Genomic DNA, 24,723 nt, shown 5'->3' with positions numbered 1-24,723 from the left:
CCTATAAAACCATAACCGAACCGTTTGTTATTGGTTAAAAAAAATTAGAAACCGAACCAACGGTTTTTAAAACGGTTCGGTTATTATGGTTCGGTTATATCGGTTAATTTGGTTATGGTTCGGTTTTTTGGTTATTATGCTCACCCCCTAACATTTAGGTAACAAAATGTAACCCTCGTGAACACCGTAAAAAACCACCAAATCCCTAATAAAGCCTCTCGATTGATTTAAGAACCATAAAATGTGAGAATGGTTCGGTAAAAACAACTTTATTATTTTAGTTGCAAACCACAAACTTTTGTGAATTGGAAATTAACGGTTTTTGGGAACGTAAAATATTCTAATATAATGTTTTGTAAGAATCCCATAACATAGTTTGATATTGAGGACAAATTTTTAGGGTATATCAAAAGATTATCTGACAGATTCATCACACACTCATATCAATCATACAGCATTTAAAGATTTTTATACACAGACATCAAATAAATATATTACATAAACCATAACAATAACCCTGTAACAAGCTTTGAGAAAGAGCACACTAACCGCAATCATCAAACTGAGACAACAGTAACAATATGAGGAATCTTGTCTTCATCAAAGGGAAGACTAATATACTCACGAGCAAACTCCTCAGCAATTTCAATCGCTAATTCACCATGTAAAGCTTTACAATACATATACAACACAGTATTTGCAGCGGTATAGTGAAGCAAAAATATTGTCAAAAAGCTTAAGAAACTAGAACTGATAATCGTCTGCAACACGAAATCCCAGATATTCCAATCTTCAACAATGGCAAAACCCAACACACTGTTCGTAGTCATCCACACCCAAACCCCGATTAAAACCCCAAAAACAAGGATCAATGACAACGAAACAGACTTCATCCCGTTCACCAAATACGAGCTTCTCCACAACGGCTCAAAACCCCATTTCGATTCGGTGACAGCAATCACAGGAGCCAATCCCCAAATCACTTGGAAATAAAGCATAACCAGACCCAAAGCTACAGCGAGAAAAGCGCAAAACCATAGGAAATTACTCGAATTGTAGTCGACTGTAAACCCTAGGTTTTCCGCTAACTTGACAATTACAAAAGCGAACATAAAGAAACTCAGCGAGATGAGAAAGAGAAAAAACTTAGCTGCAATTGTCGTCAAAACGAGAGGGAAGAACGAGAAGATTATCGATTTGAGAGATGGGAAGAATTTCACGGGTCTACCATAGAAACCATGGTATGTGCTGTGGGTAATTGTGGCTAGGGCACAGATTGAGAGAAGATAGACGACGATGGTGTAGATGAGAGGGAAAATTAGGGTTTCTGGAGACTTGAAGGTGTAATCGCCGACGCTGGAAACGAAGTGATCTCGGGGATTGGAGAGGTAGAGGGTAGGGTAGATGACGATAGAGCAGGACAGAGGGAGGAGAAAGAGGACTGATAAGGCGAGGAAGTGGCGTGAGTGAGCGTTTACAATACGCTTCGACTCTGAGAGAACGCCACATAGATTTAGCGTGTGCGCCGGCGCCATCGCCATGGCAGTGGATATAGCAGCAGTGATAGATGGTGGCGGCAGAGACGACGGAGAAATACTTTGTTGGCGTGTGACTTTCCGGTATATGGTGGAGTAATTACCGGTGGGTGTTAAAAGAACTTTTAAATATATGCCGTTTTTCTAGAAGACTAGAACAACCCAGATTAGTCGTATTACACTAGAAATCGAGTAATCTAACTCATCTTTTTTATTAAAAATAAAATAAAATAAAATAAAATAAAATAAAAAATAAAAAAAATTGCAGAAAATGGTCTTGTGTATGCAAATTTTTGGGGTTTTAGTTTAAATCTCGAATTTTTTGGATTGATGGTCCTTTTGGAGTGAAAATAGTCCCTCCGAAAATTGGAATAACTATAATACCCTTGGGATATTTATTTTTCATTTTTGTTTCATTTTTTTTAAAATTTAATATTTATTTATTCATTTTAACAATAAAAAAATAACAGATGACCCACCTCTCTCTCTCTCTAAACACACATGGTAATACACTCACACACACCTACTCTCAATTTCTCCAGATTTTTTTTTTGGTTTTTAATTCTAAACACACAGTGCAAAGAACAAGTGCTCAAGAACACACAGTGCTCAAGAATAAACACAATGCTCAAAAATCGATTTGTATGTGTATGTTTTCGTTTTTGAAATCGATATGTGTGTGTATGAATCTGAAATCCACCGTCGCCTCTTTCCTCCTCTATGTCTACTCCGATTACTTAACATCTTCCCACCGCCTCAGGTGTATTACGTTCTCAAAGATAACCCTAGAAGGGAGGCTGAATTAGGGTTTTTGCAAAGGATGTCGTCGGAGGAGGGAGAATAAGTCGTCGTGGGTGTTCTGTGGTGGTTCAATGATGACGATGCTGCTCACGGAGGTTCCATATAATCCCGCTACCCCAACACAAACAATATCGACCCTCCTCTACCGCTGTCATCTCCATTATGCTCTTCAGCCTTCTCTACTGCTGCCATCTCCACTGTCTAAAAAGCCCCTTCGGCACCCCCAAGCATCCCCCATCAATGGAGATTTAGATTAAGTTAATGCTGGAAGTGATCGATCTGAAAAATGAGTATACTTCAGCGGGTTTTGTAAGTTGAATCAAATCGATTCAGCCAACAGAGTGCTAGATCGAATGAGAAATCAAGGGAAACTTGGATTTTCTATGAAGGTGTTTGATAAGCTACTGGAGGATAACTTTAAACCTATGGTGATTACTTACATAATTTTGATCGAGGCCACCATTTTTGACTGTGGGATTATTGAAGCGATGAAGCGTTTTGATGAAATGTTGTCTAAACGTCTTCAACCCGATATTAATGTGATTTAGGGATTTTTGAAGTGATTTGAATAGAAAAGGCGGTGGCAGTAGGTAACCCCGAATGTCTTGGTGGCCGGAAAAACGACTCCAACTCCGGTGGGGAGTTCTTGGTCGTAAATGAAAAAGGAGGAGGGGGTGGAGTTTGTAGAGAGAGAGAGAGGGAGAGAGAGAGGGGGGGGGGGTGAGCCGTCTTATTTTTTTAATAATTAAAATGAATAAATAATTATTAAATTAGAAAAAATGAATTTAAAAATGGAAAATAAATACCCCAAGGGTATTACAGTCATTTCACTATTCACAGGGACCAAAAACGTAACGAAACTAGCTTAAAAGGACCACCAATCCAAAAAAATCGTGGTTTGGACTAAAACCCCCAAAAAAATGCATACCATAGGGAGCATTTTTCAGTTTTGTCAAAAAAAAAAAAAAAACCAAACTTCATAATTTTTTGTAAAATATCAAGACAAAACTGCAAAAATAGTCCCTATGGTATGCATTTTTTGGGGGTTTTAGTCCAAATCTCAACTTTTTTGGATTAGTGGTCCTTTTGGACTAGTTTGTATGTGAAAATGGTCCTTGTGAAAATTAAAATGACTATAATACCCTTGGGGTATTTATTTTTTATTTTTCTTTCATTATTTTAAAATTTAATATTTATTTATTTTAAAAATTAAAAGATAATAAAGGACCTCTCTCTCTCTCTCTCTCTCTCTCTCTCTCTTTCTCTCTTTCTCTCTTCCTGTCTCCCCGAAGCCATTTCCCAGTTCATCTTCTCCAACCAAAGAACATGATTGCAGCCCCAAAACTTCATTATGTATAGATAACGAAGGCAAAATTGAGTCCTCGCAAAGTGGCCTAACAACAATAACACCAGCAAAAGAGGAGGTAGAATCAAAATCAAAGACCGGTTCTTCCTTATCCAAGACTGTTGATCGATCGAAAAGGAAAACGATAATAATGACAGGGAGAATCGGACTTATAGGAGTCGCAAGAGGTGACGGGGCTGGTCGGAGATGACCGTTGGAAGCATCAGCTGACGACGGCGGTGGTTCATAGCAACGTCGACAATGGTGGCAGGGGCTGCTCCGGCGGCTTCTGTTGCTTCATTTTTCTCCCTTTTCCGGTGAGCTCAACGAGAGGGAGGGTAGGGAGGAATGAGGGCTATGTTCGGTGGTGATTTTTAATATATAGAGAGAGGGGGGTATGAGGTGGGTATCAATGGTGGTGGGTCGGACGTCACACAGTAGCAGCGGCGACAACTAGGTGGAGGTGGTGACGATGGGCGACAATGACTACTCTTCTGCCTTTTTTCCTTCCTGTTCCGACGAGCACCTAACGAGCAAGGCAGGTCGGAGGCGGTGTTTGGGTGGGTTCTCTTGTCCAAAACAGTGGTTATTGGATGGTGGAGTTATGGTGGCTCACGGTGGCAATGGGTGGTCGAGGGTGGCAGTCCTTGACTGCTCTTGATTCCCTCTTCGATCCTTGCTATTAATTTAGTGAGAGGGAGGGAAAAGGAGGTGAGGTGGTGAGGTTTCTGTCTTACAATGGTGAGGGAACGGTGCAATTCGATTCAGAGGGAAAGGATTTTCTACACCACTTCAATGGGGAAAGTTGCATTTCACAAGGTCCAAGAGAGAGAGAGAGAGAGAGAGAGAGAGAGAGGCCCCATTTTATTATTAATAAAACATTAAATTAAATAGAAAGAAATATAAAAAATATATCAAGAGGGCAGTTTAGTCAATTCAATTTTCACAGGGACCATTTTTACATACAAACTAGTCCAAAAGGACCATTAATCCAAAAAAGTCATGGTTTGGACTAAAACCCCAAAAATACACATACCACAAGGACCATTTTTGCAATTTTGTCAATTATCAATTTGTCCGGAATAGGACATTTTGAAGCAAGCTCCGGTATCCCGGAGTCGGAAAAGTGTTTCAAAATATAAAATTTGTGTTGATGTTTTTGTTTTATTTATTGCAACAAATAATAGTGTTTAAAATTTTTAAATCTAACAAAAGCAATAATTACATAAAGTTAAATATGTTTTAAATAACACTACAACGTCCAAATAGACCCCTATTTTTTCTATGTGGCCCAAAAAAAATTTGTTGATCGTTTGCGCTATGATATGACTCATTCTTCTGTTGAACCCTCTATCATATATGATTTATCCGTGATCAACATCTCCATGAACCAACATAAAAAACACCTTACAATCTTCTACACTGTCAAATTGTTGTGTTACACATGCGACCTTTTTAAAGGTGAATTTGAAACTCTCAATGGGGATTACATCAGTGAGTTTAGTACCCCCAGTGCTTGATACCATGTAGGAGTTTGTGGATTTGGACTCACATACCTATAAACCCAGATGCATTTTCTAAGAAATGGCTGCTCTTATAGTGACTATCGTATAGAGTAATTTTGAATGTCTTGAAATCTCAAGCACCCAAAAACTAGTGAGCAGTCAGTATATTGAGAGGGATGTAAAGCTGCATAAAAGGTTGGAATTAAGTAATCATCAAATAACATTATATTATAAATGACTATTAGGTAGGTATTGTAATCAAAACACATTTATACCGTATCACATTAAGACCAAGATGGTAAATGGATTCGTTAGCCACGCCACTCCAGTCAAATGCATCGGTGTTGAAAGTTGTTGGCACAAACGTCCATCGGATATCATTCGCTCTATGCTCTATAACAGTGGGATCAACATCATAATGTGTTGCCAATCAACACATGTATATAATAAAGTAAGTATTGTTATTATAAACGTAGTATCTAATGATCACATAATTATATAACTTACATCACATTCCAACAAACCCGCATGACTATGCCCATATAAGTGTGCCAAAACTCAATCGTCGGTATACTAGTGATAAACCAATGTGAAAACTGTTAGGAATTATTGCATCACTATTTAAAGCTAGGGGAATAATCAACAAATTTACCTAAGTACACATACATCCTATAATCTAGGTTTTACTAGTTTAAGCAACGTACTTTAAAATCAAACTAAAAGAATATAACACTTGCCTCTTGCTCATTAGATCATGTGATCAACAACCTTGTAATTGATAAAGAGCCCAAAGTAGAACTCCTCCAATGTGGTCAGACCGAAGACTCCAAAAGCATAACAAGGAAAAACCCTAACTAGGGTTAGGTTGAAAATTCAATAACCTTATAAAAGGGTTATAATTTTCGTCCATGGAAAGAGATGAGATAGGGGATAAAGAATTTGTGAAGGAAAAACATCTAGGGTTTGATCCCTAACTCACTATTTTATAGGCAACTAATTGATCCTTAAGCAATTCAAACTCCTAAAGGATAATATTTACCTTATTCAAAACCTGCCTTATCATTATTAGGATAAGCAAAAGTTCATCCACTTTATTTCTCTGGATGGTTCTAGAATATTCGAATTAATCCCAGTGATTTGATTAATATACAACCTATTTACTAATTAAAACTATTTAATTAATTACCAAAATAATTTCTAATTAATTTGTTAATTCCTTAATAAATCAAAAACTTATTTCTCCATTTTCTTAATGATATTTGTGTCATGAGGCCAACCTAAAAGAAACTTGTTGTTATTTAGAAATATTACCAACTAGTTAATGACCTTGGACATTATTTCCAAAAGTCATCCATTTGGACAAGTCGTTAACTTTTTAAGGACTTAGTATTTATCAATAACTAAGAAAGAGTTAGTCATCCAATGCAACTACCAAACACTTGAACTTAATCAAGTTTATCCATTGGATAAGTGATCAGTTATTCCGTTGTTCTAGATATTCGTATGAACTTGAGATATGGATAATGTTCAATCCCATAGTTCAAAATTTTGTTTCGCGATAAATATTTCTGATGATCACATTTGACCTCTGAATCGAGCAAATCAATTTAGTCAGCACTTAGCTATGCACATCAGGTGTCAGTACTAAATCATCAGGAGGCCTAATGATACTGCTTCTCATATTAAGGTAGAAAGAACAAATAAAATTTGACTACATAGTTTTTGTCTATTAGTCTAATCATATATGGACATACCCTTTATGACTACCAGTTAGAGTACACCAATGCATAATAGATTTCACAAACAAAAACCCATATGCATCTTGGTTTGAAGAATAAAAGATATTATCGTCTTAGAATTACTCGTGACAAGATCCATGAAGTAATCTCTAAGTTAAAGTTGTTTGAATACTTAAAATCCTCATTTCAAGTACTCATGAGTGTTATTGCAATGTCCAAATCAACTTGGCCAATCAACTAATACTCACGACAATCTTAAATTGAACTCCCGAGAGTATAATCGATTGTGGAGTTTTGAACATAATTAAATATTCTAGAAGTGAGTTCAAAACATGCAAAAATGAAAGACAATAATGAGTAACAAAACTTTTATAGCAACAAATCCTCTTTATTAAGTCTCCACAAATAAACATCAAAATGGTTACAACTCATACTGTTATACGTTTCTTAATTAAATAAAAAAAACACAAGTGGTTAAGCCAATTCTCCTGTAGATCTAATGTGTCAAGACTTTGTATTACTAATAGACTTTGTCGGTGACATTAGATTAGTGAATGGATTGGCAAGATTATCTTCCGATATGATCTTATTAACAATGATGTCGTCATATTCAAGCAACAATGTAATGATACTTCTTGAGTATATGACATGTGAGCTTGTGTGACTTGGGATCTATAAAATAAATACCTCGTTATGCGAAATTTTTAAAAGAGTTATGTGTTAAGAAAAAGAAGTTAAAAAACAATGAAACCATTAAAGTTGGCGAAAATATCTCTTCTATTTTGCAGAAAGGTTTACCTCCAAAATACAAGGATCCAAGAATTTTATCTATTCCTTGTAAACTGGGAAACCTTAATTTCTCAAGAGTCATGCTAGATTTAGGTGTATCAGTTAATGTCCTCTCGTTTTCTATTTTTGAAAAATTAAAGTTTGGACCTTTAAATACGACCGAGACTATCATTCGGTTGGCTGACCACTCGACAATACACCTAAAATATGTATTAGAGGATGTTCTAGTCCAAGTGAATGAACTAATTTTTCTGGTGATCTTTTCATTTTAGACTTGGGAAATATGGATGCATTTGATAAAAACTCAATCATTTTAGGAAAACCATTATAAAAACTTGTAACACTCCGATTCATGGATGTTGGACTTGAGGATTTTGTGCAAGAAGAAGGGCCTACTCGACGAGTTGGTTGGCCCAACTTGTCGTGTAGGAGTTGATCTAGACGCACGAGTCATGAAGCCTACTTGTTGAGTTGGAGAGCTGGACTCGACGAGTTAAGCTATTTAGAGAAAACCCTAATTATTCACGTTTGCACCTTATTTAAAGGACTTTAACTCCTTTACCCTGCCACCCTCATCACCCTATCACGTCCAGAGAGAAACCCTTGTTGAAAAGAGGTAAGCATGGGAGGAAGAGAAGATGATTGTTTTGAAGGGTTCACGTTAAAGAAAAAGATTCAAAAAAACGAATACAGATTTGTCCGACAAAAATCTGAAAATTGTCCATTTTACTGTGCAGGTACCAGATCCCAAAATTCTGCCACATATGAAAGGATCTAGAGTCAAAGAAATGTTATTATAATTCTGAGTTTACTAAGTTTAATTGAATTATGCACGTTTTTATTAGTTAGAATAAATCAAAGCCATGTAGGCTATGCGGTCCGGGTCTTATGTTTAGTTGAGTTTGTTCCTAATTAGATGCATTTTCTTTGTTTAAATAGTCTATGCTTATGTACGTTGAGGATCATCTCCTCCATTTTTCTCCTTCACTGAATAAAGCTTTAAGCTTTGAAAAGCCCTTATTTTCTTTTCTGCATCCTGTCACTGTTTCATTGAAGGCACAGGCTTGGGAAAAGCCTACATTTGGTATCAGAGCATACTTGGGTGTATATGCCAAAGTATCAATCTCGCGAAGAGATTAGAAATAGCAGTAGCAGTGGCAACAATGGAAATGGTGAGAAAGATGGACAAGTCACTCTCCATTATCCAATGTTGACTAGATCGAATTATGGTGCATGGGCAATCAAAATGAGAGTCTTTATGCTGGCACAAGGAGTATGGGATGCAGTTGAGCCTAGGACTGCAAATACCCTTGTCGAATCAAAGAAAGATAACATGGCATTAGCAACCATTTATCAGGGGATACCTGAAGACCTTCTAATGGTGTTATCAGAGAAGAAGACGGCGAAGGAAGCATGGCAAGCCCTAAAAACAATGTTTATGGGAGCAGACATGGTGAAATCTGCCCGAATTCAGACATTAAAAGCTGAATTTGAAGCATTGCTGATGAAGGAGTCAGAAAGCGTGGACGATTTCGTAGGAAAAATCACAAATATAGTAAGCACTATGCGAACACTAGGTGAGACGATTCAAGAATCCTATGTCGTAAAGAAGTTACTCAGGGCAGTCCCAAGCAAATTTCTTCAAATTGCTTCGACTCTCGAACAATTTGGAGATTTATAAGAGATGTCGGTAGAAGAGGTTATCGGTCGTCTAAAAGCTCATGAAGAGAGAATGAAAGGTTTTGGAGAGAGTGATGATCGGAAACTACTCTTGACTCATCAAGAGTGGTCTAAAAGAAACAAAAAGAATCGAGATGGTGACTCAAAATCCAAGTCGAATCGTGTCGGATTCAATGGGTCACGGGGAAGAGGACGAGGACGCAGTAGAGGTGGTGGTCGAGGTGGTCGTGGCAGAGGTGATCACAATAATCAGAAGAACTCAAACACGCATGGATCAAGCAGTTTTGACAAAAGCAAGGAACAATGTTACAGGTGTCAAGAGTATGGTCACTATGCTGCAGAATGTAAGAACCCGAGAAAAGAGAGAAGTCATGAGAGTAATTTGATCCATGAAGACAACGAACCTGCATTGCTACTCTCGTCCATTGATGAAAGAGAAGAGATAGGGGAGGTATTTTTAAAAGAAGAAAACTTGAAACCAGAGTTGAAAACAAAGGGGGGTTGCTTGAATCAATCAAAAGTTTGGTATCTTGATTGTGGGGCCAGCAACCATATGACTGGTGATAAATCAAAGTTTAAAACTTTGAATGAGTCAATCCATGGACATGTGAAGTTTGGAAACGATTCCAGAGTAAGGATTGATGGGAAAGGCTCGATTGTGTTCAAGTGTAAAGATGGTGGAAGCCGAAAACTTGACAATGTTTACTACATTCCTGACCTGTGTAGTAACATTATCAGTTTAGGTCAATTGGCTGAAGGTGGAGATGAAATAAGGATCAAGGACCCATTCTTGTGGGTGCATGACCCGTTTGGAAAACTGCTCATGAAGGTTCGTAGGTAAAGCAATAGACTCTAAAAGATAGAGCTGGAAGAAATTAATGGTGTGTGCTTAAACATTAAAGCAAACGAGTCAATATGGCTATGGCATAAGCGACTTGGGCACACGAACTTTAGATCCTTGAAACAAATGGTCGACAAAGAGATGATAATCGGAGTGCCAAAGATCAAGATTCCTTCATCACCCTGTGAAGGGTGTTTAGTGGGAAAACAAACAAGGAACCCCTTTCCAGCACAAGCATCGTTTAGAGCGAAGAAGAGACTCGAGTTAATTCATAGTGATTTATGTGGACCAGTCTCACCACCCACACCATCTGGGAACAAGTACTTCATGTTGATCGTTGATGATTTCAGCAGGGTAATGTGTGTGTACCTGATGAAAACTAAAGATGAAGCACTTGAAGTGTTCAAGAATTTCAGAAATAAAGTTGAAATCGAGACAGGGGAGAAAGTGAAAGTCCTGAGAACAGATAGAGGAGGTGAGTTCTTATCGAATGATTTTACAAGACATTGCAAGGAGACTGGATTAGAGAGACACTACATGTCTCCCTACTATCCACAACAAAACAGAGTGGTGGAGAGACGAAATCGCACAGTATTGGAGATGGTAAGATGTAATCTGAAAACGATGACAATGCCAGATAGCTTGTGGGGAGAAGGAGTGTCACACTCTGTTTATGCTTTAAACAGAGTTCAAACGAAAGCATTAAAGGACTCAACCCCGTATGAAGCTTGGACTAGGAGAAAGCCACATATCGATCACCTTAGAGTTTTTGGATGCGTGGGTCATATGAAGATCGCGAAGGGGAACTTAAAGAAGCTCGAAGACAGGAGTAAGCCTCTGGTTCATTTGGGAATCGAAAAAGGATCGAAAGCGTACAGATTGCTAGACCTAGATACTGGAAGAGTGTATGTTAGCCGGGATGTTGTGTTCGAAGAAAATAGAAAGTGGACGTGGGAGAAAAGTGCAAAGATCAGGGCGACACCGGAGATGAGTTTTACAGTTAAAGGCTTCAACCTTGATGATGGGCTGTTCGGAGATGAAGATAATTGGGGAGAATGGGTGTCGGACACGCCAGATCAAGAAATAAGCGCGTCCCCAATAAATGAAGACCAAGTCAATTTTGACCAGTTAAATGATCCGGGTCACCCAGCTGAAAACCAAATGGATACCCCGATAAATTCCCCAGCAATCCCCAATTCTCCCATTAATCAAACTTCTCCAATTTCAGTATCATCCACGAGCACATCCTCAAGCTCCACTGACGAAGGTGCTCCAAAGCGATACCGTCTCCTCACTGACCTCTACGAATCTACAGATGAGATTCATATACCTCCAGAAGAGCTGCTCTTGATTCACAATGATGAGGAACCAACATCATACAAAGAAGCTAGTACAAAGAAAGAATGGCGAGATGCAATGAAGGTGGAATTAAATGCAATCGAACGAAATAACACATGGAGGTTGGTCGATCTCCCACAGAATCAGAAGTCGATTGGCGTGAAGTGGGTATTTAAAGTGAAAAGAGATCCGATGGGAAAAATTATCAAGCACAAAGCGAGATTGGTGGCGAGGGGATATGTGCAGAAACAGGGTATCGATTACAGAGAGGTGTTTGCACCTGTAGCTAGAATCGAAACAGTCAGATTGATTCTAGCCCTTGCAGCTACACATGGATGGAAGGTGCATCATCTAGACGTGAAGTCAGCGTTTCTAAATGGCGAATTAGAAGAAGAGGTCTATGTATCCCAACCAGAGGGCTATCAGAAGAAAGGAGAAACTCACAAGGTACTGAAACTATCTAAAGCTTTGTACGGCATAAAACAAGCTCCCAGAGCTTGGAACTCGTGTCTGGACAAGTACTTGAAAGGTTTGGGATTCAAGCGGTGCCCTCAGGAATACTCAGTCTACACAAGGAAGAAGAAGGAGAGCACACTCATTGTCGGAGTCTATGTTGATGATCTCCTAGTCACTGGGAGCTCAACTGAGGAAATCAAGAAGTTCAAGATGGAGATGAGTGCAAAGTTCGAAATGAGCGACCTTGGACTACTAGCATACTATCTGGGAATTCAGGTATGTCAACAAGATCATTACATCACTTTAAAACAAGAGAGTTATGCTAGGAAACTCTTAGAAAAGACTCGTATGCTTGACTGCAATCCTACCAAGTGTCCCATGGAGCACAAACTGTCTCTAACCAAAGAAGGAGATGGGAAATTAGTGAACCCCACGGAGTATAGAAACATTGTAGGTGGACTCAGGTACCTGACCTATACAAGACCAAATCTATCTTTTGATGTGGGTGTTGTCAGTCGTTTCATGGAAGCACCCACCATGGCCCATCTACAAGCTGTGAAGGGAATACTGAGATACAAAAAAGGAACCATGGACCATGGACTAATCTACACACAGGGAGAGAAGAAGATTACAGTCACGGGATTCTCCGATAGTAATCATGCAAAAGATTTAAATGATAGGAGGAGTACAGGGGGCATGGTTTTCTATGTGAACGGAAACATGGTCACATGGTCATCACAAAAAAAGAGATGTGTAGCTCTGTCTTCATGTGAGGCTGAGTTCATGGCAGCCACCATGAAAGCATGCCAAGGTATTTGTCTAAGGAGAATGCTGACAGAGATAACATGTCAAAGAATTTCCCCAGTGAAGATGTTTGTTGACAACAGATCGGCCCTAGAATTGATGAAGAACCCAGTATTTCAAGGGAGGAGTAAGCACATAGATGTGAGGTTTCATTTTATTAGAGAGTGTGTTGAGAATGGAGAAATTGAAGTGACACATGTGGATGGGAAGGAGCAGAAGGCAGACATACTTACAAAGGCATTAGCCAGGGTGAAGGATGATGAAATGTGCAGGTTGATTGGCATCAAGAAGATTGGAGCTCAGAATTAAAGGGGAGAATGTTATTATAATTCTGAGTTTACTAAGTTTAATTGAATTATGCACGTTTTTATTAGTTAGAATAAATCAAAGCCATGTAGGCTATGCAGTCCGGGTCTTATGTTTAGTTGAGTTTGTTCCTGATTAGATGCATTTTCTTTGTTTAAATAGTCTATGATTATGTACGTTGAGGATCATCTCCTCCATTTTTCTTCTTCACTGAATAAAGCTTTAAGCTTTGAAAAGCCCTTGTTTTCTTTTCTACATCCTGTCACTGTTTCATTGAAGACACAGGCTTGGGAAAAGCCTACAAGAAAAAGAAGATGAGCTAATAGAGATCCCCACATTCACAAGTTAAAATTTTGGTTGGTTTGAGCCAACGAATTTAGAAAAGGGCAACTTCTCGGGAAGCAACCTTCATAGTGATTTTTTCCATTTTCAATAAAAGTCGGTCACAGCTCCAAGCAAGCTTGGGGAAATCATGGGAACTTTTGAATTGCTGAAATTCATATTTTTCGCAGGAAGGTTTGTCAAAAAAACTCATATTTTTCTGCAATATATCAGATATATTCTTTTCTAGCTACAAACTTTTATTTTTTATATGTTATATTGAGCTGTCCATTCATTCTTTAAGTATTGAGGATAATGCTTCATTTTAAGATTGGGGAGGGGATTAGTCGAAACTTTGCGTAATTAAAAATTTAGATATTTTTAGTTTTTCAGTGTTTTTTTCGTTTTCAGTATTTTTTTTTGCATTGCATAAAATTTTTTGAAATTGTCCAAAAAATTGTCTGTTTTTCTACATTTTATATAAAAACAAAAGGATTTTTACTTTTAGTTTTATTTTCCACAAAAAAAATGAAAAAAAGGGAAAAAAGATGGAAAAATGTTACACAAGATGATGAGTCATTTACATTCGGTAGCTCTGTGAAGATGGAAAATAAAATTCCTAAAACTTTAAGTTCTATAGTGGTAAGTGTAGCAACAATTTCCATAACTAGGGGATATCAAGACATCGTAGGTTGCTAGGCCAATTGTAAACCAAATAAATAGTATATTGAAACACTATGTAAGCAAAAATAAAACAGTCTTAAAACTAATTTCGCGAAACTCTTAAGTAAGAACCTGGCTCGATAAGTCTTGATTCCACAGAACTTGAACATATTTGTTAATATGCATTACCATTCAGGACAACAGAGAGTCTCATACCGTATTCACTTAGCCAACAAAAAATGAAGAAATGAGCAAAACCATCATATATGAGCTCATCATGGGTACCAACTACAAAATCGGGTACCCAAGCAAGTCTTAAGTACTTAACCGAAGAAATCTCAAGAAATACTCGAAGACGATTGAAGAATCAAGAATATATATATATATATATATATATATATAGAGAGAGAGAGAGAGAGAGAGAGAGATTCAATCAAGTTATATGGCGCCTCAAAGTCAAATTTGTTGTACGCGAAGAATTGTGTGATATGGTATATTATGCTCTCAAAAAAGTGAGAGCGTAGGAGCTCATGCCTCTTTGGGAGGGCTAACTGCTTCATCGAAAGCTCATTTGTCGTGACGGAGTCTTTAAGGATGGGTCACATCTAGTTTTCATGGTGAACTTAAAAAGAAATGAAATTCTAAAATATGCTATTTTGTGAACAATGTTAATTAAGGTATAATGTTTAAATAAAATTTATGGTTGGTTTATCACTTTATTCCGTTGAGGATCTTTCTGACCTTGGAAATTTGGGATGCATGGAAGGTATTGAAGTGGTCGTCTAGGTAGTGATTTCATTAGAGCTTCCTCGGTTTGAAGTTTGATCATGTGAAAAAAGTGTGTGAAGTGTTTTTTTAGTTTCAAATTATTCGGTTTTTATTCTAAGTTCCTTTTTATGTCATCTACATCTTTCCATTTTGTTTATAATGTTTAATATTTTTACTAGCTGAGGGCAAGTAAAGTTTAAGCTTGGGAAGATTTATTAGATGTCATTTTATCTTTTATATTAGTTTTTATTAGTGTTTTGCGTCATATTTTATGCATTTGTTTATGCATTAGTTTAAATATTTTCAGCTCGTTTGTTTCACCAAAATTCTTGTAGAGCCTGTATTTTTATGTCGTTTTTAGGTATTTCGAGTGGAATAGTGTTTTAGAAGCAGCTTGGATGCATTTTTGTAGCTTAATAGAGCCAAAACACCGGAGAAAGCTGGAACATGGGCTAAATTTGCTAAAACTGAAGAGTAAGTCTGAAACGTGCATTTTCTGAAAAACTTGATTGTGTTTTTCCTTTCCGCGATCGTGTTTTATGTTCACAGCTTTTCCAAGCCAAAATTAGTTTTTGAGACTTTGAAGCACTTACGCGACTGTGTTTCTCAAAAAGCACGATTAATAGCAACGTACTTCATTAAACGCGATAAATGGTGATTTTTGATGAACTACAGGACGTGCCTTCAGAAAGCGCGACACGTCCTAGTCGTGTTTTACAAAAAACTCATGTCTGATGTTTTTTTCTTGCATATAAATACTTTGTTATCTTCTCAGTTAAAACAATAGATGACTAGAGACGAAAAACCCTTTCCGGACGATTTTTCTGACGATTTTTTTCTCTTTTCCATCAATTTATGAAGATTTGAAGATTTTGGATTGATTGTCTCGATTAGTTTAGTAAGATTTATCTGCTTAATTTTTTTATCAGTTTTAGATCGTTTCTAGCCATGTTTGGATAAAACCCTTGATTTCAGTTCTACAAAAGATCAATACTTTTTATGTAATTAATCATGAGATTTGGTTTTTAATTTATGATTCTATTAGTGGTTTTAGTTTTTTGCTTAATGAATGTTTGATTTTTAGTTTTTTCTAGGTTGATCACCTAATTTAGGGTTAAGTCATCACAGGTAATTAGTTTTTAAAATATGTACTTGTTTTAATCAACTGGTAATAACTAACAAGTATCAATTTGGTTCCGTGTTGAGATTTAATTCTGATATAAACTGAAAATCACATATTTTTACGCTTTCGAGCTTGTGAGAAGTATTGAATATTGCTAGAAATTTTACAATGTTTGTAATATTGCTTTCTTGATTTGATTAAGAGATTGTTTAATTAAGTTAGTAAAAAGTTAAGATTAACTAAAGAATTTGTTTTGGTTACTTGACTAGGTAAAAGAGAAATTACTAGAGTTTGTTAGTATTTTTCAACACCAGCTTAAATAGAACACATCTTAAATAACCATATCTTGATTGATCACATAATTATGAAAGTCATAGCAGAACTAACACAATTTTTATTACTGAATTTTATTTATTTTATTTTACGAAAATTTTCAGTTTTAATTCTAAACAAAAATCCCCATTTTTACATTTTATGTTTTTGACTAGTATATTCCTTACGCAAAGGGGCATTGACTTTTGGTTTGTGTCCCTATAGATTAGACCTTTCTTTCTTTGTGCTACCCATTAGTTCAACCAAGAAGTGATTTTTATTTGTTTAGACGTTAACGACACATGTTAACATTATTCTAGGTGAATCAACTCCAAAGTTAAGCCATGTTGTTACACCTGTTAAGTTATAACGTAATGTATTATCCAAATACATGTTGGATTAGGTGTCTAAGCCTATAACCATTTTGGTATGTACTTGACCCGATTATGAGCATGGTCCTTTTGGGTTGCCTTCACCATAGCAACTGATAGGATGAATTAAGGAGAAAGATGATTAATTATGATATATTACTATATTATATGAATAATATATTAAAAGAGAAATCATATTGTTTAATTAATATTAGTCAAGAATTAATTAAGAATTAATTTTATGGCTAAAAGAGATTAATTAAACTTGGGGGACTGATATTGTAATTATAAGATAATTGCATTATGGGCTAAGGAACCCTTGGAAAGGGTTGGACGAAATCCATATGGATGGACCATAAGATTTCGTCCATTAGGGGATTCTGTAAGATCCTGTGGGCTGCTTAGAGCCTAAGCAACCAGACGAGGCTTTTGAGTGAAACCCTAATTCCTCAGCTATATAAGGACACCCCAGACATCCAAAAATCGGCCAACCTAACCCTAAGAAGAGTTCTATAGCCGATTTTCCCTCTCCTCTCTCCTTTTCATCTTCCTTGTTGCTAGTGGTGTTTGTGACTCCATTAGAGGTGCAACATTTGGGGCACTAAGCTTTCAAGAGTCAAGAGCAAGAAGGATTGTGATTGTTATTGCTATATAACAATCAAGGTAAACTTTCTAACCCTAATCATTTGTGATTTTTAGATTTGTATGCTAGTCAATTAAGGTTTATTGCTTTGGTATTTAATGTTGTATGTTTACTTAGAAAAACTTAGATCAAAGCAATTAGGGTTGCATGAACACCCTAGGATTGATGTTTTGCACATAACCCATCAGTGGTATCAAAGCCTAGGTCGTTTTTCTAGTGAATAGATGCAAAAGTGAACCACCAAAGATCTTGAAAATCGATTTTTTAAGTTTCTGACTTGCAGACTCGCCGAGTCCATGAATGGAATCGACGAGTAGGTCCTACTCGATGAGTTCTATTGTAGACTCGACGAGTCCATGGCCCTGGTGTCGGGATTTTCGATTTTTCTGCCCGATGTTGATGAGGATAAATGCCAAAAATCGTTTTTCTTGCCAAAATTCAATTTTTTATGTTTGGAATGGTTATCCTCATCAAAGTTGATGGAGTTGGTTAAATATGGATAATATAGGATTATTATTAGTCAAATATTTAACCTAGTAATTTGTAAATGTTTCAAATTGCACCCTATTAGTTTTATAGTTTAAATTTGAACTTAAAACCTTTAGTTTTTGAAATTTAAATAGTTGAACCTTAATGTTTTGAAAGGTTTCAAAACTTGTCCTCAAGTTTTGGAATTTAAAATTTAATTAAAAGGTTTTAATTTTGAAATAATAAATTGTAAAACCCTAGAGTTTTGAAAAGTTCCTGAATCCGTCGGAAAAAGTTTTCCACTTGAAAATGATGTTCCATGATTGGATCATGGAAATGAGAATCATGCTTCACTACCTCCACCTCCTCCAATAGTTCTCCCTGACCCACAAGTTCGAAGGCTTGAAAAGTTCAAGATCACTCAATCCCTATTGACAAAACGACATAAATATGGGAAGTCTATGTGTGCACACGTCTTAGAGATGAAGTCACACATTGACAAGTTGAAAATGATGGCTGTTGTTTTCCCAGGGAAGTTGGCTATTGACTGGGTTCTTCAATCGCTTCTCGATTCAAATAGTGAATTCATTAGAGAGTACTATATGATAGATCACGACGTAACTCTCATTGAGTTGATTTATTTGCTTATTGCTACTGAATCAGCAATGATTTGGCGCAATGGTAAAGCAAATGTGTCTGGTAAGTCAACCTCCCAAACTTCTATGGACATTGATGGAAACATTGGAAGTCCAGAAAAATTTTCTCTACGCAAGAGAAAGGCTGAGTATGAGATTGTATCGTGTGCTATTCTGAATAAGTCCACTTGTTTCTATTGCCAAGAGAAGGGGCATTGGTTACGAAGCTACCACAATTATCTGAAGGATAGCGAAGATGGGAGAGTCACGCTGTATGACTCTGCTTCAGGTAAAATCCACTATCTAACTCTATTAAGTTCCTAATTTTGATTCTTAATACATGATGTAATAACATTGCATTTTGATGTTTTGTAGGATCGAAGAAAAGAGAGGAAGCTTAAAGAAAGAGTGAGCTAAGTCTAATCACGAAGAAATGGATTTTGATTGCATGGTTCGAGGATTGGATTTTTGAGCTGCTTAGAGTTATGATAGATTGCTTAGGAATATGTAATAGCATAGTTTTCATTTGAATTTTCATTGTAAGGACAGGTTTTCCGCACCTTTTTGTAAATAAAATAAATTTTGAGTTTTGTCTTATTTATATCCTTCTAATGACTTTTGTGAAAATTGATGCTTGTGTATTTCTATTATGAGCAATATTAAGTGGATGTGATTCTTAGTTATGTTATTTATGGTGGTGTCGTAATTTTATAAGAAAGGAAAGATTCCCATCGCCCAAGTTTCAATTGGACAGAAACTTGGAATCATACAACTTGTATTGTGTGATGTATGGAAATCTTGGAAATTAGGAAATTTAGATTAATTCCATATTCACATAAGTATGTGAGTCAAGTGAAGGACTAAAGGGTCTAGTACACAATGTTGTGTGTTGGTCGAGTCCACCACAAATAACAATGAAAGCTATTCGTCATGTTTTACTAAAGGTTTAGTAAATATGGTTATGCTTATAAGATTAAGTGTAATTATGAAAAATTGGAAAAGTTTGAATGTTTGGCAGAACGAATAAGAAGAATCAATTAAGCAGAAAGATGAAAGTTTCTCCAATCTGAAAAGATGGGAGAGTACTTTAGTATCATGTTTTATGATCGTCTAATTGATTATGAAACCATATCACAATTTATCCTCTAAGTAAATCTTAGTGCACTTGTATGGCTTAGAAGAGGAATCAGGAATTGTTGAAGTGGTTAAATCAAAAGGTGAATCATATTTCGTTCCAAAATCAAGTCTTAGAGTCATACTCCAAGATAATGACTTGAGTGACACATCTTAAGAAGATTTAACACACTCATCAGATGTGGAGTAGAAAAATGTTTTTCTTACTCTTGCACATTTGAAATTGGTAAGTTGTGATGTCTTGGATAAGACAAAGAGCAACTAATACCAATGTATGTAGTGTTTGTCTTGATAAGAATCCGTACTAACTCTTGAATATTTGTTTGCAAGAAATGTTTCTTGATAAGAGAATCTTATATGTCAATAGGTCAATAGGAGTCTAAATGATCTTGAAAAGGTTCAATAAATAATCAAGAGTAAACTTATTAGAGACTAGCACATGACTTGAGGTTTGTAACCTATCGTGTTGACACAATTTTGTTTCTATGCCATTCCAGCAAAGTTACTTATGCATATGAGTTCTAAATTGGCTGCATAAAGGCTAGCACCTTGTTCAATGAAAGTGCATTGAATAGTATAGGTGAGCTACTAAATAACCTGGAAGCAATGGTGGGCACTCGTGCTGCCATGAGGCAAGAAATTAAGAAATTAATAAGGTTCTGTCCATAAGATTTTGGATTTGTCACAAACATTATCTTATGATTATGATTATGACAAATTCAAATGGATAGAAGCACATACACCATAAAATCTAAGTTTCATAAGGTTTCTCTCCGCTTCATGAAAATGATTGTGAGGAAACGCTATCTCTAGGAAGATTTTAAGGAGATAGCGATTGTGTAAAATGCATTCTCAAATTCGATTATGAGTACGACATCCCTCTTCATAGTTCGAATTGTAAGATTTGACAATTAGTTTGAACATTCGAGACTTATTGCTATAAGTTCTAGAATTGTTTAGACACACATGTGAGCTATCTATGGAAAGGTTGTAGGGGGTCAGAAATGGCATCGACCAAGTCCTCGCACGATGGCCTGGAGTGCCGCAATAGAATGCCTGGTCCTGGAGGGTGAATGCGCTATATGGGTAAGGTTGCGCCCTTTCTAACACCAATTGGTTTTAGATGAACTGGTAGCGCTGATGCTCAACAAGTGGTATCAGAGCCAGTGGCGAGGGTTCTATTCTCTTAGGGATCAATTTCTGAGGGGGGGATTGTTGGGGGTTAGAAATGGCATCGACCAAGTCCTCGCACGATGGCCTGGAGTGCCGCAATAGAATGCCTGGTCCTGGAGGGCTGAAGGCGCTATATGGGTAAGGTTGCACCCTTTCTAACACCAATTGGTTTTAGATCAACCGGTAACGCTGATGCTCAACAAAGGTGTATGAGTTTAAGAAGCTTAGATAAAAGTTTATTGAAGCAAGTCATACTAGAAACATGAACTTTGGTTAAGAAAGTCAATAAGTATTATTTTCTAGAAGTTTAGCTGTTTTCTGAGTACATGTCAAAGCTAGTGGGAGTATAAATGTTATGCTGGTAAGGATATAATCATCATTTTAGTGGGAGCATGATTATTATTTTAAGTATTTCAAGTTAGCAATATTAATTATAGAAAACAAAAGTTTCACTTTTGTCACACCCCAAAACCTAGAACAGCGGAATACGTTCTGGGGTGGAGGACGTCATGTACAGTATCATAACAATGCATAATAGTAAAAACAAGCAACAACATCCATTGCATTAATATAGTAATTGTAATACAAGCATGTTCTGTATAGTTTGTTAGAAACCAAAAAGTATAATAAAAAATAAAGAGGAGTCTTGTATGTGCTCCGTCTTCTTAAAAGCTGCATCTGTACCTGTCTACTGACGACCTGAGAATACAAGTTACTTTGAAAACGAGTATCAGCATAAAGCTGGTGAGTTCATAAGAATTTAGTGTCATTGCTTGTATAAAAGTTTTTACAATTGTGTAACATGAAAGTTGTTATCAAGTTTGAAAATAGTGTGAATCTCTAAAAAATCCTATATTTTCTAATAAAAGTAGTCTTCTGCCAAGACTTGGTTATTGTAGGTTTGATCCGTTGAGTATGTATAAGATTTCCCAATTTGACTCTCAATTATACAAATATAGTTTGGACTTCATTTGAACAAAGTAAATGGGAAAATAATGTATTATTCCAACAGTGTTACTGCTGATTGAATGGTAAATAACTGCAGACTCTAGGTAGTGATATGTATTTAATACACCTCGGGAGGTATACTTTACCTTTAATTCATAATTTGTTAATTTAGGGATCCGAATGTGAATCTTTATGTAACTATGCGGATAGGCGATCAAATGTATCATGACCCTCCAGGTCATACGTAGTGTGGTAGCATGTTATCATCCCTGGGCCTAATCGGCTCGGACTGTAGCTAGCAGTCGGGATGTGAGAGTGTCCGCCTTGTGTAGATCTATACATGAAGAGTTCGCTCTCCTTTCCGAAGACTAAGGTTACACGGTGAAGGCGCAACAAAGTGCCGTATAGAGGAATAGTGTATCACATTCTATTTTAGTATGTTATCTTGTATTAGTGTATAGTGTGCTTCTCGGTATAATGTATTTAGGGTTCTTTTGTATAGTATATAGTATTCTTCTTGTATAGTACTTAACATGTAGAGACTCATAATAGTGCTAACCTTGGTAAGTATCATGGTAATGGTAATGAAGAGTGGTAAACCTTAACTATACCTATTATAGTTAACTAGCATGTTGCAATCTTTCTTGGATACCCAAAGTATTGAACTGATTGAAGATATTCATATCCAACAAATATACATGCAATATATAACTAAGAATTCAATGACAGTCGGACATGTTGGGCTGAAGTTTTGCTGAAGATTGCGTCATTTGGGCTCGGCTGTTTATTTATTTATTTTGTATTCCGGTTTGGGCCTGTCCAACCGAGAGCCCATTATGTTTATTATATAAGTATATGCTTGCATGCATATTAGGGTAATGATTTTAGCAATTCATCTAGAGCATAACGATAGTATTTCCAGATCTCTTTAATCGTTCTTGTAACCTACCAATCCTCTACAGTTGATGTTCTTAATCGAGCTCTTCTGAGGATTTTGTTTTAATCATTCGACACGTTTGATTCACTTTTGCCTTGTTCTTATTTTCGTGTTCTTGCTGTTTTTATAATTAATTACCTGTTTGAGATCTAATCGATCTTCATAGATTAACGTTTTAATCTCATCAATTGGTATCAGAGCAGGAGGCTGTGTAATCGATATACATCTTTTCTGTGAAAAGGTTTCAATTAGGGTTTTTCCGCAACTACCGATATTTATTGAGCCGTCATCTCATTATTGACATATCTTGATATTTATTGTTTTGCCCTAAACTGCTTTATTACAAGTCTGATCTTTGAACAGGTTTTTCGATCATAATGGACGAGTCGCAATCAAATCCTATTAATATTTCCAACAGCATCGGTTCAACCACGAAGATTCCAATCCTATATACCCATGACTATGAAGTCTGGGCGCATCACTTTGAAGACTACGTAATAGGATCTGAGGATAATGGATACCTCATATGGGAAGCTATCATTAATGGACCTTTTTCTCATTCTGCAACGTCCAGGATTATCAAAACTCAAAAGGAGTACAATGATCTGCTGAAGGATGTTAAAGATATTGCACAAGATGAAAAGGATAAATTCCAGTGCAATATCAAGGCGTTAAGATTGATAAGATTTGCTCTTCAGTCCGACACCTTCAGGTTGGTCAGCTCATGCACAACGGCAAAGGAAGTTTGGGATAGACTTCGTGAACTGTACTCTACAGACGAGGATCTTGAACATTCTATCCAAACCTTGCTCTTATCTGAGTTTGGAGAATTCAGGCAAGGAGCCAAAGAAACAATGACCCAGACGTTCGATCGCTTCAATCATCTTCTCAGCAAGATGATCAAGCATGACATCGAAAGGAAGCTTATCGAGCAGAAGGTTACATTCTGAAATGGTCTAAGGTCTGAATGGAGAGCAGTGGTGTCTACAGTCAAAGCCCATGAGCAGTTTAAATCATATTCTCTGGCGAAACTGGTGGGTATTCTCAAGTCCCAGGAGAAGATTGTACTGCAGGAGAAAAACGTTGTTTCAAGCCTTGGTTCGTTGGCCCTCCTGTCAAAAAGTAAAGCTGCGGTGGAGGATGAAGACCTTAACTTGGAGGAGTATGACCTCACGTCTGAGGATTATGCTATGATGGTGTCTAACCCCAAGAGGTTCATAAAGAAGAGATTCCCCAGCAATAAAAACCGAAACTGGCAGGGGAGTTATAGTTCAGAAAAAGTTAACAATGAACCGAAGGTTGAAGAGCCCAAGAAGGAACCGAAAGCTGATGGTGACTCTGGAGTAAGCTGTTACTACTGTGGTGGGAAAAACCACTATGCTAAAGATTGTGTCCTTAAGAAGATGGCTGAAAAAGATGATGAAAAGGATGAGGAAGCTGTGCTGCAGAAAAGGCTCGATGAGATGAGAAAGAAGAAGTCTACCGCTAACCCTTCTATGAATGCTCTTATTGCGCAGGGTTCGGTTGCTGATGACGAGTTCGGTAGAGTGGAAGTTTGGTCTACTGACTCAGAAGACGATGAAGTGAGGAAGCCTACTCATGGAAAGGCTTATGTGGCAAAGGAGGAGAGCAGTGGAGGAAGATGCTTCATGGTGTCTGATGTATCTCAGATGAGGGGATACAACACCGATAGTGGAAGCAAGGAACCGAAGGTGCAGGAGGACATGTGCTTTACGGCCAAGCCACTCAGCCAGCAGTTCAATGAGCTTGATGAACTGATAAAGAAGGTACAATCGGTTTTTGTTTCATTTAAAGTACCACAATCCTCATATGAGAAAGAACTAAAAATGTTAAAACAAGAATTTCTCATCTAGATAGTAGCTTAACTCAAACTCGAGTCACCAATTCTAACCTAACTGATTAATTAAGCAGGGTGTCGTCGAAGAGTGAGGAGCGGCGCATGTGGATCGAGTTGAAGGAGTCTGAAATAGTTAAAATTAAAGACGAAAACATTTATTTACAAAGAGACAATTTAAAGTTGTTAAAACAGCGGAATGTTTTTTGTTTAATTGCAAAATGTCTTTATTC

General features: G+C 37.0%; 1 protein-coding gene across 1 annotated transcript; it reads right to left on the bottom strand.

Annotated features, from left to right (window-relative positions):
• Positions 1-557: 557 nt before the first annotated feature.
• Positions 558-1,541, bottom strand: LOC145098082 (uncharacterized). The gene has a single exon (XM_079035757.1). It carries the CDS (start codon positions 1,539-1,541, stop codon positions 558-560), a length of 984 nt encoding a protein of 327 aa, XP_078891883.1.
• Positions 1,542-24,723: the final 23,182 nt, after the last annotated feature.

The sequence above is a fragment of the Lactuca serriola genome, chromosome 4 (assembly GCF_051521515.1).
Source record: "Lactuca serriola cultivar US96UC23 chromosome 4, Lser_US96UC23_V15, whole genome shotgun sequence".
Lineage (NCBI taxonomy): Eukaryota > Viridiplantae > Streptophyta > Magnoliopsida > Asterales > Asteraceae > Lactuca > Lactuca serriola.
This window is presented reverse-complemented; position numbering and strand designations above follow the sequence as displayed.

Bases quoted from the DNA above. Each gene is read 5' to 3' on its own strand.
- LOC145098082 (XM_079035757.1), bottom strand. From the start codon at position 1,541: ATGGCGATGGCGCCGGCGCACACGCTAAATCTATGTGGCGTTCTCTCA.